General features: G+C 35.7%; 1 protein-coding gene across 1 annotated transcript; it reads left to right on the forward strand.

Annotated features, from left to right (window-relative positions):
• Positions 1–11,285: 11,285 nt before the first annotated feature.
• LOC126693465 (cation/H(+) antiporter 4-like) lies at positions 11,286–14,260 on the forward strand. The gene is made up of 3 exons (XM_050389480.1): positions 11,286–11,528; positions 11,676–12,680; positions 13,133–14,260. Exons 1-3 carry the CDS (start codon positions 11,286–11,288, stop codon positions 14,258–14,260), a joined length of 2,376 nt encoding a protein of 791 aa, XP_050245437.1.
• The last annotated feature ends 638 nt before the right edge of the window (positions 14,261–14,898 follow it).

Genomic DNA, 14,898 nt, shown 5'->3' on the forward strand with positions numbered 1-14,898 from the left:
AGATGATTTGATTGCAAACTTGGATGAAGCCAAAAATTTGAATGAGAATTTTAAAAATCAAATTTCATCTCAGGTGGACAAAATTAAAAGTTTGGAAGAGCAACTAGTTGAATCTAAAACTGAAGTTGAAAAATTAACTAGTGCCAAACTTGTTGTTGAGCCTAACTCAAAAGAAAAGGATTTTTATATTCCTCCATTTAAAAGGAATAATGAAGAGTTGAAGGCTAATATTTTTAGGATAGACAAAGGTAAAGATTCTGATGTTAACGTTGAAGTTTCTAAACCTATGTCTAAAACTCCTCCTAGGAAGAATGAAAATTCTGAATTTGTCCCCACTTGTCATCATTGTCATATTGTTGGTCATATTAGGCCAAATTTTCCTAATTTGTCAACCTCTAAGGTTAGACCTCCTTCTACGAAGCATAGTAGTTCGAAAACTACTCATGTTTGTCACCATTGTGGTGCTTCTGGTCACACTCGTCCTAATTGTTTCAAGTTGTTTCCTCATAAGCGAGTGTCAAATAGGTCTCATCCTTTGTCTAAAGGCTCTGTACCTATTCTTGGCGAGTTATTAAAACTTTGAACTCTTTAACTCAATTTTAGGGGAATTCTAATTCCTCTATGTCCTCTAGTAGTCGTACTAGGACACGTGCCTTTTCATCTTCACGGCCAAAGACTCGTGCTGTGTGGTTGATAAATGATCCTAATACTTAATTGTCTTTTCTGTTTGTCCTCTACTTTAATTCTTTCTATCTAAAGTAGGACTCTCTTTGCTTAATTTCTTATCAGCTTTTGGAATCATGCTTTCATGCATCTGCACCCTTCTATCATGCCTTCATGCATATGCATATTTCTTTCATGCTTTCATGTTGTTTGTTTAACATGTTTTTGTTTGTTTGTTTTCAGTTTTGTTTATTTTTTTTTGATATAAAAAAAAAATTGAAAAATTAGAAAACTACAAAAGCAGTGTGTGTTTTATTGTACTTTGGTACTTGTGTACCTTGGATGGCCATTGAAACAAAGTCTTCTAAACTTTGTATCATTTGTAGCTTAGATGAGTATTTCTATGTACAACTAAGCAAGTGAGTTTTGTGGCTCGTGTTTGTGATGAGTACGATTAAGTTGTCTTTTAAACTTAACACTCATATCACTCTTTTTGACGAGAAGGACTAAAAAATCCTGAGAGAAAGGTATAAATAACCATTTCACTACTGTTGCCTGCCAATCATAATATGACACCTATATGCTTCGGCATAGCAAAAGTGCAGTGTCAATGACAGTTGTGTGCTTAGGCATAACAAAATTAGAATGTCAAATATCATTGGGTATTTCTTTTTTCTCTCTAATAAGTCCGTGCATGATATGCTTAACAGAAAAATATGTAAAGAAAAATCAAAAGCAAAAAGATAAAAAATGCTTTAAATATGATTGCAAGCGTGTATTTTAGGAGATGTGGGAGTTATAGGGTGTACCTCAAAGGTGATAGTCCCCATCAAGCAGTTATGATTGTGTGTGAGTTAAAGTGATTCTCTCATATCTCAAATTGTCATAACATGCATACACTTATGCAATCTTGCGATGTTTTTCACACATAATACGCAATATTCTTGGTTATTCTTGATACATGTGCAAGTACAATGTGATTTGGCCATCACAAGGTTTTACATGTATTAATGTATGCTCACTAAAACTGTCTTGACTTGTTTTTGAAATATAAAATTGGTTAGACTTATTTAGTGTGTGTGTGTTTTTGAAGATCCATGTGCTTAAATTTTATTTGAGAGATGATTTTGAAAGCTTAATATGTTGATTGGATCATTGGTTGAGTTGCATGTTGGATTGCATTCATGTCTGTCTTTTTCACATCTTGAAAAACTGCTTTTAAAAGCGGCTCGACACCTACTCGATAGCTAGCTATCTGTTGAGCTTCCTAAACTTTTTCTTATCGCAATCTCGCCAGCACCTTGATACCTGGTGGATTGATTAAGATTGGGTCTGCATCCTCGACATCTTCTCGATACCTAGTGGATCGATTGAGCTTCTGTTCTTGATTCTGATGTGTTGTTCCTCGATACCTCCTCGACACCTCAGCTATCGACGAGCATTTTCTCGACACCTCCTCGACAGATCCCTTGATACCTTTCGATACCTGCATCTGTCGAGATTTACTGGCTGCTTTATATAAGGCCTCTGCGCGATCCAGAAATCATTTTCTTCGATCTCTCTCTCGATACTTCTTTGTTTTCTCTCCCAAAACACTCTCATCTCACTCCAAAATTGTTCCTCAAGGATTTCTCAAGCTTTTTCAAGTTTTTCTTTACTTGGTAAGCTTCTAATCCTTTTTCATTCATGCATTTCATGTTTTGAAACCTAGGTTTTGGGGTTTTTGAAAATTTTTGGGGTTTTTCAAAATTGGTGAGTTTTTATTGAAATTTTGGGATGAGTTTTCACTGAAATGAGTTTAAAACCTCATACGTTGCATCACATTAGCATTATAATGATATTGTCATGCATTTAGAAGTGTGCTATATGTTTGTGTGCTGATAGGTTTGGATTGGGCTGAGCCTATGATGCAATTTCTGTTGCATGTCACATGTTCATGCATTTCCCATGCATTTCCCATGCATATGTACTTCTTTTCAATATACTTGATATATTTGAAACTGCTTGGGACTTTTCTGATTGTCATTCTTTCTCTCCCTCTCTGTTAGTTTACGTTAGTCGTGTCTATGGCACCTAAGCGTAAATCCACTCCAGCCCCGAATCCTCTTCATTCTGGTGCTTCTTCATCATCTGATCCTACTTTATCTCATATCCGGTTCTGTGATGATGATGCCTTTAAAGCATTTTCGGAGAACTTTTCTAGACGAGGCATTCATTCGGAACGCCAAGTCATTTTCACGAATTTTGCCAACACCGACCTTCCCTCTGTCATTCACAGTAGGGGATGGGAGTCACTGTGTGACGTCCCGGTCACCTGTCCTCTCGTGCTTATCCAGGAGTTTTACTCCAACATGCATGGGATTGATCATTCAGTACCTCTTTTCTTTACTCGCGTTCAAGATATGCGCATTCCTATCACACCGTAACTTGTTACGGATGTGCTTTGAGTCCCTAGGATAGAGTTTCCTGATTATCCTAGTTGTGAGCGTTTGAGGACTGTGTCCAAGGATGAGCTCATGTCTGCTTTCTGTGAGCGCCCTACTACTTGGGGTGAGCGTCTGTTTACACCATGTCGACCTTTTGTTAAAGGTCCTAGATTCATGAACATGATGATGACTTTTGTTTTGCATCCCCTCTCTCACTATAACTCCATCACAGAGCCTCGTGCTCGATTTTTGTTATCGCTTCTTCAGCATCTTACCAAAGACTTTCCTTCTTATTTCATTTTGTCTATTATAGATGTTCATCTAGATTCGGTGTCCCGTGATAAGCTCATCTTTCCTTCCACTATCACGAGGATCTTACACCATTTTTCCGTTCATTTTCCCTCTTCTGACTAATTTACCGTCATGTGCCATAGATTATGCTATCGTTAACGTAGCAAGGCCCAGCTTTGGTTGCGGCAGTCGGATTTAGTAGCTCCTTCCTCCCATTCAGCTCCATCCCATTCAGCTCCATCCACATCCACTCCTCCCTCTTCTTCGGGCGATGTGACTTTAGGAGACATCATGGCGCAGCTGCAACGCATGGATGCTCGCCTAGATACTCTCTCTACGGAGTTGTATCAGGTGAACGTTTGCGTCGGTCGTATTGCACAGCGACAGGCGTCCATGGATGGTTTTGCTCCTGAGGCTACTCCTTCACCACCTTTTCCCGTGGCTTCTGATTCTGAGGATGAGGATGATGATGATGGTGATGACGATGATGCTGATGGAGATGCTAGCTCTATCGATGAGATGTTTATTTGACACTCTTACCCTTTGTCATTCGTGACAAAAAGGGGGAGTGGTTTTGGTATGAGAGTAGTCTATCTTAGGGGGAGAGTTAGTATAGGACCGTTTTGTTAGGAGGAGTGTTGATATATTTTGAAGGATGTAGTGAGGATAGTATATATCTTTTCTTTTCTTTCTTTTAGATACATTACTCTTGTACATGAGGTCTTATGACCATTTATAGACATACATTGTACTTATCTATTTCTTTATATTGATGTATGTTTTTCTTTCACCTACTCCTTAATGTGTTGTTTCTTTTCTCCTTTTATACACATGTTTCTTATACTTGTATGCAATCTATTATTTCTGTTTCACACAAAGATGCCTTGATGAGTTTTGTTTAAAAGTGTTTCAGAAATACAGGTTGTCAAAGTCTACTTGCCATAAACTCTCTTCTTGCAAAGTTTTTCAAGAGTTTGTGTTAGGATAGATTTTATTGTATTCAACAAGTGAATATGAGTTGAGTGATTTATAACTTCTCTCATATATTCATTTGTTTGTTGTGGTTTTGTCACGGATTGCCAAAGGGGGAGATTGTTAGGACATATGTGTTTCACATGTTAAGAACATATGTCATGATTTTATGTAATTGGCTTATCCTTTGACAAAACGCACTTTACTTGTATTTGGGTAGATTTAGGATGTGTTTAAATACTTCAAGAAACCTTGTTTCAAGATCAAGTATTGAAGCCTTCAAGTCTGTTTAAGAAAACAAGTTCAAAGTGCAAAATCATTAAAGCTCGACAGCTGCATCTATCGAGCTTAAGGAAGCTGTTCTACATTCAGTGTGCTCGACACCTACTCGACAGCTACTCGATACCTGCTATCTGTCGAGGTTTAAGATTTTCAGAATTTCAATATGATTTTCTTGGGATCCGTGAATGTGTCTTTGGGCTTTCTTTTCTCCTAACCCTAGACATATAAAATGATCAGTTTAAGGGCTGTCAAAGAGTTCACAAGTTGCACAAGTTTTGAGCAAACTCTGTTCAAGCAAATTGTGACTGGAGACGAAGTTCTTGCCCTAGTTCATCTCTTTCTCTTGAAGAAGTTGCTGTGTATGTGCATCGTAGGGTTTTGTGACCAAGCATCTTCTTGATCTTCATTGTGTGGATGAACTGAAGAACTTTGCAACCAATAACTTTCTTAGTTGGTGATTGAAGTCGCGTACTGGGATCTGCACAATTGGTTAGTCACGTACTTGGGAGTCGTGCATTGAAAGGGAAACTGTCACTACAGGACAAGTCTAATTGGGTATTGGGGTAAGGGTTCAATTGTAGGTTGGTAAGGTACTTGAGATTCCTTTACTTGTAATCGCTTGTTGTGATAATAGTGGAGTTTCGGAAGTGGTGACCTGAAAATTACCCGGTGAGGTTTTTGCCGTTAGGTTTTCCCTATTCATAAACAAATCACCGTGTTATTTATTTTCCGCTGCATAATTAGTTTATTGGTGATTTATTTGTGCTACCACGTGTTGCATGATAAATTGATTAATTAATAACTTGACTAATTAATTAATTAATTTCTATTACATGGGGTCATTCAATTTGTGGCCTATCAGTCATGTACTTAGATTCGTGCAAAGGAGTAAGCCACGTATTGGGATTCACGCATCAGATTGTTTAGTCATGTACTGGGAGTCGTGCATTAAAAGGAGAGATTGTCACTATAGAACAAGTCCAATTGGGTATTGTGATAAGGGTTCAACTGTAGGTTGGTATAAGGTACTAGAATTCCTTTACTTGTAACCGCTTGTTTTGATGATAGTGGATTCTCGGGAGTGATGGCCTTAAATTCACCCGGTGGGGTTGGTTTTCCTCATTCGTAAACAAATCACCTGTGTCAAATTTATTTTCCGCTGCATTTAACTTAGTTGGTAATTTTTTTGTGCTACCACGTGTATTGCATGTTAATTAACTTAATTAATTCACTTGGCTAATTAATTGGTTAATTTATCACAAGGGGTTAATACGTTTTTGGCCTATCATTTATCTTGTGTGAAATTGATGAAAACCCGATATTTAAGGGTCGGTAATGTTGGAAGATGACTGTCGGTATCTGATGGTAAGATACCTATGGTAGGTATATCTTTGAAAGCTCAGATGGAAAGAATAAACGAACTCCTCGAGGGCTACTTAAGGCACTTTAGTGCAAACTAGAAGAACTGGAGTTGTTGGATGTTGCTCAGTGCTGCTATAACTTAACAACCAAAAAGTTCTACGTCGAACTTTAGCCCCTTGGAGTTGGCCGTGAGGAGATATATAGGCACAAATCTACGTATGTATCAAGATCAAGCAAGACCATTGACCAATCATTCATGACATGCTTGAAGATCTATTTACAACAATCGAACGTAGAGTTCTAGATGTCTCTCACACTTAAAAATTGTGCATACATAACAAGCTAAACTCGTAAATGCACTACGCCATTAATACGGAGGTATTAGGCCAAACTCAACATGTGATATACACAACACAAGCGATCAAACTTTTGAGATTTTTCACTTTTTATGGGTTTTTGAATTTTTAACACACTCCAAAAACAAAGCAATAAAGTAAGATGAAAAAACAAGATAAACAAACAAAGACTTATAAAAGAAACATGCTTAAAACAGAAGCACTAACACAAGAAGATTGCATATGTCATGATGCATGAAACTATAACCCTAATACGTTTGAAGTATTAATGCATAGGCATAGTGAATGATCATGTATGAGTACCCTTCTTCACCCACACTGTACGAGTGCTTTGGGTGAGATCCTTGGATGGAGGGATATGACTGACATAACTCTCAAACCTTGGGGTGAAGCTAGCTAGGCATAATGAAATGTTCTTCAACATCTCCATAACATCTCCAATAAGTTTTCCCTCATTTTCTCCTTTAGCTTAAATTCCCTTTGGCATTCTTATTTAGTTTCCACCACCACCACCACTATAAAATCGAAGAGACAAAATCAAAGAGATAATATAAACCATTAGATGTCCTGTCTATCTAAACTAGAAGATGAATGGTTTTGGATTTAGCTCTTGACAAAAAAGAGCTTATTTCAGAGCAATAATCTTGAGTGGAGATATCGATATGTTCCTTAAAACCATATGGTATGTCAAGCATGTTTTATATATTGGAGTATTATGAGTTTTTATTTTTATGTATCTTTTACAAATAATTGTTGCTAGGCAAAATGGTTTGCTCTCTGTTTCAATACTAAAGGTAATCTCAATATTTGTAATTCTATGTTTCCATGTGTTTAATAAAATGACTATAAGAAGAATTAAAAAAAAATCAAAGATGGTCATGTTCATGTAGAAGAAAAAAAATAAAAAGAACATACTATTATGTTAGTAAACTTCATTAATAAATAGGTTTTCAATCTTATGAAAAATTCCAAAGGTGTATTTCATTGGATTTATTGTAGCAATGAAGATTATAAAAATAATATCAATAATTTTGACACATTATCCCCTTCTCTATTAACATGTTATAGCAGTTGCAGGTGTTTTTTATTTTTTATTTTTTTTGTAAGGTTGAATTTAATCAACCATTTTATTGGCTTTATTCCGTGCCAAATTTGCTTGTATTTCAGCTGTATTTAGGTGGGTTTGTTGTAAGGGTAGTGAGTGAGATAGAGTGAAGTTTGCTCAAGAGTGTGCAAGAAAACAGAGACTCGCGGCTTGGCCTCGTGGGTGACTTGCGGCTGCAAGCCGCCAGACGCAGAACACGTGCCAAGCATGCCAGAAGGTGAACAGTTATGCTAGCTGGAGCACTACAGGACAAAACAGGACAACTGGCCATACGGTTATCTCGCGACTGGATCTCGCGACTCAGTCAAGTCGCGAGGTCAAGCCGCGAGCCACCCCTGTTTTGTAAATCCTGACATTTCACATTCCTCTCTTACTCTAGTATAAATACTCCTTATACCCACAAAAGAAAGAGACATTTCAGAGAGAATTTTAAGAGAGAAACCCTAAAGAAAAACAAGATTGATTTACCCACAATCTATACATTAGAGTCTCTTCAAATTCCTCAACTCTCTTTCTCTCCATTGTCAAATCCTTGAGAGGCATTTTACCAAACCTTGTTCTCACCATATTCATCACTGTGAGAGGGCTGTTTGGATTTTTGGGAAGCAGTTAGGAAGGAACCAATCTACATTGGTTGATGCTACGGTCTAGTAGCGGAATCCGGGAAGCTAGAAAAGAAAAAGGTTTGGCGCAACCTCGTTGGAGCAAGAAGCTTGGAGGGCTTAGGTGCACTGGGTAGATTAGGCTTGGAGGGTCTATTGCTGTCCATGTATCCCAACTATATTTTCTAGTGGATTATTTACCGCTTGGAGGGCGGCGGAGAGGTTTTACGCCGAGGGCTTCAGTTTCCTCTTCGATAACACATCGTGTGTTGTCTTTGTGTTTGCATCTTCCTTCCCTTTTATCTTTGCCTTTTATTATCAGCTGTGGGTTGTGTTTTTAATTTGGCTTAGATAGTTTTTCCAATTCCATATTATAGCTTATGTTAATTTTCCGCACACTAGTTGTTTGACATAATGCTTGAATTGGTTAAGTTGTAATTTGGGGGTCTAATCGTTCAAGGGTGTTTTTACACTATTTGAACTTTCATTTTTTATTTAATTTTTTAAATTTTTTAATTTTTACCTCCTAGATTTCACAAGTTCAAATAAAGAACCAAGATTTGAAGGTATACTTCATATTGGGATGCATCGCACCAAAAAATGACAAGACATATAATATACTTATATTACAAATAACCTTTATTTTCATTATCCACATCATCTTTGCCAAAATAGAATAAACTATCTAAAAATTTTGTGACTTTAATAATAGTAATAATAATAATCAAAGTCCTATTTGAAACGGTTCATTGAATATAAAAGTTATCAAATACTATAAGAATGACTTTTTGGGGGGAATATAAGAATGACTCTTTGTTTGCCTAGGTAATAAAAATGTATGACTACATGAGTATGTTCTATATTGTTTTAATTACTTTAAATTACAATCAATTGTCTCCTCCTCTATTATATTAGGGGAAAAAAGTTTAGGTTTTAATTATTTTTTCTATTACTTAATATCAATAAGTCACAATAATCATTTAAATAATAGTTACATTCTTACACATCTATATATATATATATATATATATGAACAAATCAATAGACCATAACATGGAGTCTACAAGAATGAGAGTAATATTCAACCGCACAAAATTTTACACGAAGATTTGTCTTCTTTTTATTTTTCTACTTCTTTTTTTTATTTTTATTCTTATTATGTCAAATCAAATTCTTTGATTTTGTAAAACCATGTTTACTCTTCACTATTTAATTATGAAGTTTCTTGGGTATGTCATATATTTGATGGCTGATTTAAATGATTTTTTGACAAATTTTTTTTTGAATAATTTAATAAGTTATGTTATATATATTTGATTAGTTTATTAACTAATGTGGTAAGAATTTCCTTTTTGGTGATTCACAAAATGATTCTTAACGAATTATTATTATAAATTTTTACTTAAAAAAATGCCATAAAATGATCATTAATAATTCCCACATATCGCGTGGGTCTGTGGTTAGTAAATAATAAATTAAATTATTATAAGAAATAATAACTAAAGTTCAATTAACAATAATAATTAATCTTAGTAATAATAATTAATATTTATTCTCTTGCTAGTAATATGAAAAAAATTTATGAGAACAATAATTAATCTTAGTAACTTATAGTGTATCATTTATTCTCTTGCTAGTACTATGAAAAAAATTTATGATAAGAAAATCGTGTATATCGCAAGATTTATCCCCTATCCAATATTCATATTTTAAGAGAATTCATGTTGACTTGAAAAATCTTCCTTTAAAGCACGAGTTACGAGAAAAGAACTCATCTTATCATCCTAATGATCATGATGAAATAAGAAAATATTATTTACAAAATGGTTATTGTTAACATTTTCAACATGAATTTGAATGACCCCTTAACGAATTCCTAGAGCACCACTATCTCACATAAAAGTATATTGCACTTGTAGAAAAATATGTAATAAAATAATATTATCTTAATTTCTTCTAATATGGTTGATTTTTCTATGATTTATAATCTATAATCTCTGCATTAACAAATAATTGTAACTGTAGGGTTGGTTTGATTTGACTCTTTCACTTGAGTTTAGGGAAAAAAATTCGCCTAAAAGCAAGTACTAATATGGCATTAACAAGAAACAACTAACGGATATTGCAAACGTTGTCAAATGCCTTTTTAACTCAATTAAGACCTCTAGTGTTTCCAATTGAGATATTTATGGTTTAAATTATTTCACCCCAACAATAGAATTATCAAAAAAGAAAAAGATTAAAATAAAAATTCAACAACAATAACAAACACTTAGGGCTTGTTTGATAAGTGATTCCAAACAACAGTTTTTAGTGTTTAAACACTGCAAACTATGGGGGGAAAAAAAACGCGTTTGGTAGGGGATTTCATTTAAGAGTATTTGAGTTACATTTTAGGGTGTTTGAACACTGAATTTAGAAAACTTTTTTTACCAATTTTTAGTTTTCAAATAACATTGTTCAATAACAATTTTGTAAATATTTTTAAAAATTGTAAATCCCACTTTTTAAATTACATCTCATCACTTAAAAAAAAAAAAAAAACACATACAAAACACATAATTATATATATATTTTTACATTTTAAATTATGTTGTTTGACACATGATACTAAACATATTTTTTGCATTATAAATACTTTAAACATGAATTTTCACAACACATTTTAAACCATAATTTTCACATCATTTTAAATAGCAATACTTGAAAACGGTTAAACAGTTACCAAACAGGCTGATTGACCCCAATAGAAAATAACAGAAAGGTATAAACATCCTCAATACCGTTGTCCAGGATTTCGATTGCATGGTTGTCATTACAAAGAAGTTTCAACTTCCTAAACAACTTTTGAATTCGTTAGTCGTTACAACACAACCTCTTTGCACTATACGAAAGTGAAACCCATTATGAGATGGTGAATGTTAATCATTATCATCATCATATTATAACAATAAGTTGACGGATTATGGATCTTGATCATTTCAAGAACATGAACTGCTTAAACCGACAATGCTAGGAGGTTAGTGTCATTATGGAAACTTGTCCCAAAACAGGCAATAGAGTCTGGTGTATTCTGAGTACAGGCATAAATAGACAGAATTCTACCGAAAAAAACAAAAGACACAACTTTGCTTGAATTACAAAGGAGTTTTAAGTTTAAACTTCCTAAACACCCTTTCTAGTTTTTTCTCTTTGGGTGAAAAAACCGAGAGAAGCAGATACCACCATGGAAAGAGGGGACAACAATGTAACATTATTTTCTCAAAATCACAGCATCACCATTAAAGATTGTACCGAGTTACCCTCCATGGTACATTCACCAGGCCTGTGGAACTACTTTCGTTATGGGACTGTGTCGTATTCATTGCCACTGCTTCAGCTGCAGATGATTCTGATTTTTGCCATGACCCAACTCGCCCATTACATTCTTAAGCGTTATGGAGTCCCCAAGTTCACCTCACAATTTATTGTATGTGTTCTCTTCTACTTCCTGATCTATGCCTACTTCTCTTATTTGTCTCTGCATTTATAAAATGAGATTGTTGAATCAGAGACTCTTATAACTTTTGTTTTCTGCTATTTTAACTGAGGAATAACCATGATTTATGTGAACCAGGTTGGCTTAATCCTCAGTCCTTCACTCTTGGGCCGCCTCAAAATATTAAAAAATGTTCTGTTTGAGGTGAACAGTCAGGAAACAATTGGTATGTTGGCTTTCTTGGGTTACACACTCTTTTTATTTGTGATTGGGGTGAAAATGGATATGGGAATGATAAATAGAACTGGAAGAAAAGCCTTGATTACTGGTATTGCATGCATAGTATTGCCTTTGGTAGTTGGCTTGGCATTCCAAGTGTTCTTTAGAAGAATTTGGGTAACCGAAGAAGAAGCGTCTAATCTTCCATTTGTAACAGCAGTACATTGTGTAACTCCATTTCCGGTTGTTGCTAGCCTTCTTGAGGACCTCAAAATCCTAAATTCTGAATTGGGTCGATTAAGCCTATCTGCAGCATTGGTCAGCGACATGTTTAGCACGTTCCTTACCTCTCTTGCCACATTGACTAAACTTGCCAAGGAGAAATCAGTGGTCAGTGGTATCATAGGTTCAATAGCAACCATTGTTTATGTTATTTCAATGGTGTTTGCAATTCGACCGGCAATGTTTTGGGTGATCAGGCAAACACCAGAAGGCAGGCCCGTTAAAGACGCATACATCCATTTCATAATGTTTATGGTGCTTGTCTCCGGTTTGCTTTCTGATTATTATGGTCAGACTTTTTTCTTTGGACCTTTTATATTGGGTTTGGCAGTACCAGATGGACCCCCATTAGGATCTGCTATTGTCAACAAGTTCAACTGCTTCATTTCCGAAGTGTTTCTTCCACTCTTTGTAACTACATGTGCAATGAGGACAGACCTGACTTTACTCTTCAAATTCGACAGCTTAATGACATTTTACACATGTCTCATTATTGTGACTTTTGTGACCAAACTCGCTGCGTGCATGGTTCCTCCTTATTACTCCAAAATGCCCTTAAGTGATGCGCTCACAGTCTCTCTTATTTTGACCAGCAAAGGTGTCGTTCAGCTTGTTAGCTACACCGTCTTCAGAGACAACGAGGTGACCATATATCTCCTGTTTTTTCTTAGAAAAAGAAATTACTATATACCAGTTTCTTGTTGGGTCAATTTCTGGTGGTTCTTATTTATGACTAATTTTTAAAATTTTTTATAGAGTGAATCAGTGAACAAAAAGCAATGGCTGTTGGATTTTATTTTATTTTTCTTTTCTCCTTCCTCACTTTGCAGCATATGAAGAAAATGAACAAAGCATTATAGTAAATCTTCTATTTTCCCAATTGGATGAGTTTATCTTTGTCTTGGTTAGGAAAATTTTTGAATGTAAGCCACAAAATTAACTGTTACTAAAGAAATATTGCTCCTTCGGGAACATCATAATATATCGAGTACAATACATTTTCTAGCATACAATCTTCAGTAGGAAACAAACATAATTTGTTTTCTCTGACAAGGACACTGATGGATATCCCAAAATCAATTATTTATGTGCAGACCATGTCAGACCAGACGTTCGCTGTGACGAGTGTTAGCATCCTATTGATAGCAGTAATTGTGCCAATCCTTGTTAAGTCCCTCTATGATCCTTCAAGGAAATATGCAGGTTACCAGGTAAGGGATATTCTGCATTGCAAACGCAATTCAGAGCTCCGAATCCTGGTGTGTATTCAAAGGCCAGATAATGTTGCTGCAGTAATCAAGCTACTTGAAGCGTCATGTCCAACTAGACAAAGCCCTCTCGGTGTTTATGCACTTCACCTTATCGAATTAATTGGTCGAGCCTCCCCTATTTTTATTTCCCACCAAATGCAGAAAAAGACTGTGTCCAACATTTCCTATTCGGAGAATGTCACTGTTGCCTTCAATCGCTTTCAACGAGACAATGAGAATGCTGTATCAGTAAGTGTCTTCACAGCAATCTCTCCACCCAAGTTCATGCATGAAGACATATGCACCCTTGCATTGGACAAACTCACATCACTCATAGTACTCCCATTCCACCGAAAATGGTCCATTGATGGGTCTATTGAATCGGAGGACAGTACAGTAAGGACTCTAAATTGCAGTGTTCTTGAACTAGCCCCCTGCTCAGTTGGGATCTTAGTTGATCGTGGCAGTTTAAGCCACTCAACCGTTTCATCAGAGGCATCCTACTCTATTGCTATGATCTTCATAGGAGGAAGTGATGATAGAGAGGCATTGATGTTTGCCAAGCGCATGGCCAATGACCCGAACATCAGCCTGACTGTAATTCGCTTTGTTGACTCTGGCGGCAATGAAGATGTTAGTAGCTGGGACAAAGTGATCGACTCTGAGATATTGAAGGATGTGAAGCTTAACAATGTGGGTGATGAATATGTGATATACATTGAGGAGTTGGTGAAAGATGGGCCTCAGACAGCATTGATAGTTCGGTCTATGGTGGATGAGTATGATCTTATTATTGTTGGTAGAAGGCATAACATAGTGTCACCTCAGACATCAGGGCTTGCAGAATGGAATGAATTCCCAGAGTTGGGGATCATTGGAGACTTGCTCGCCTCATCAGACATCAATAGCAGAACTTCTGTTTTTGTGTTACAACAACAAAAACAAAGGATTGCCACTGGACGAAGAAATTAACTAGGGGTTCTTTATTCTCATCCTTTATTTCCTTCACAAATATAAAATATAAATCCACTCATCTTCTCTTCTTCTCACGGCGCAAGTGTACGATTATAGGCGAGGGTGATAGGTAGTTTGTTGTTAGGATTTTATGGTAGTTGTTTGTGGGATCTGAGATAAATTAATCGTTAAAAGGACTTGTAATTGTATTGGGGTATGAATAGGGCTCCTCTGTTGTGAAGCCTATTATTATTGTTTAAATATCAAATTATTAGGCATAATGCTTTGTGAATTATTCGAAGTTTTTTTATATTATTTTTTCTAGAACTTATTTAAATTTCAATCATTTATAATCCCTCACACAGTTAGAATTTTCAAAATCCTTCTTAGCAAATAATAAAAAGAAAAAATGTGAACAAAAATACCACATTGGCAAGTTCCAACTTCCTAGTCATTCGGATAACAAAATTTGTGGAACAGCAAATAAATGATAAATTGGTAGCTATAGTTTGAATCTTTGATATATTGGTGGCTATAATTTGTGGAACAACAAATAAATGATAAATGATAAATTGGTAGCTGTAATTTGAAGAATATAAAGTGAAACACTGAAGTTGAATTAGGGGGAGAGGGTTTGACTACCCCACACCGTTCAC

Source organism: Quercus robur, chromosome 1, assembly GCF_932294415.1.
Source record: "Quercus robur chromosome 1, dhQueRobu3.1, whole genome shotgun sequence".
Taxonomy (NCBI): Eukaryota; Viridiplantae; Streptophyta; class Magnoliopsida; order Fagales; family Fagaceae; genus Quercus; species Quercus robur.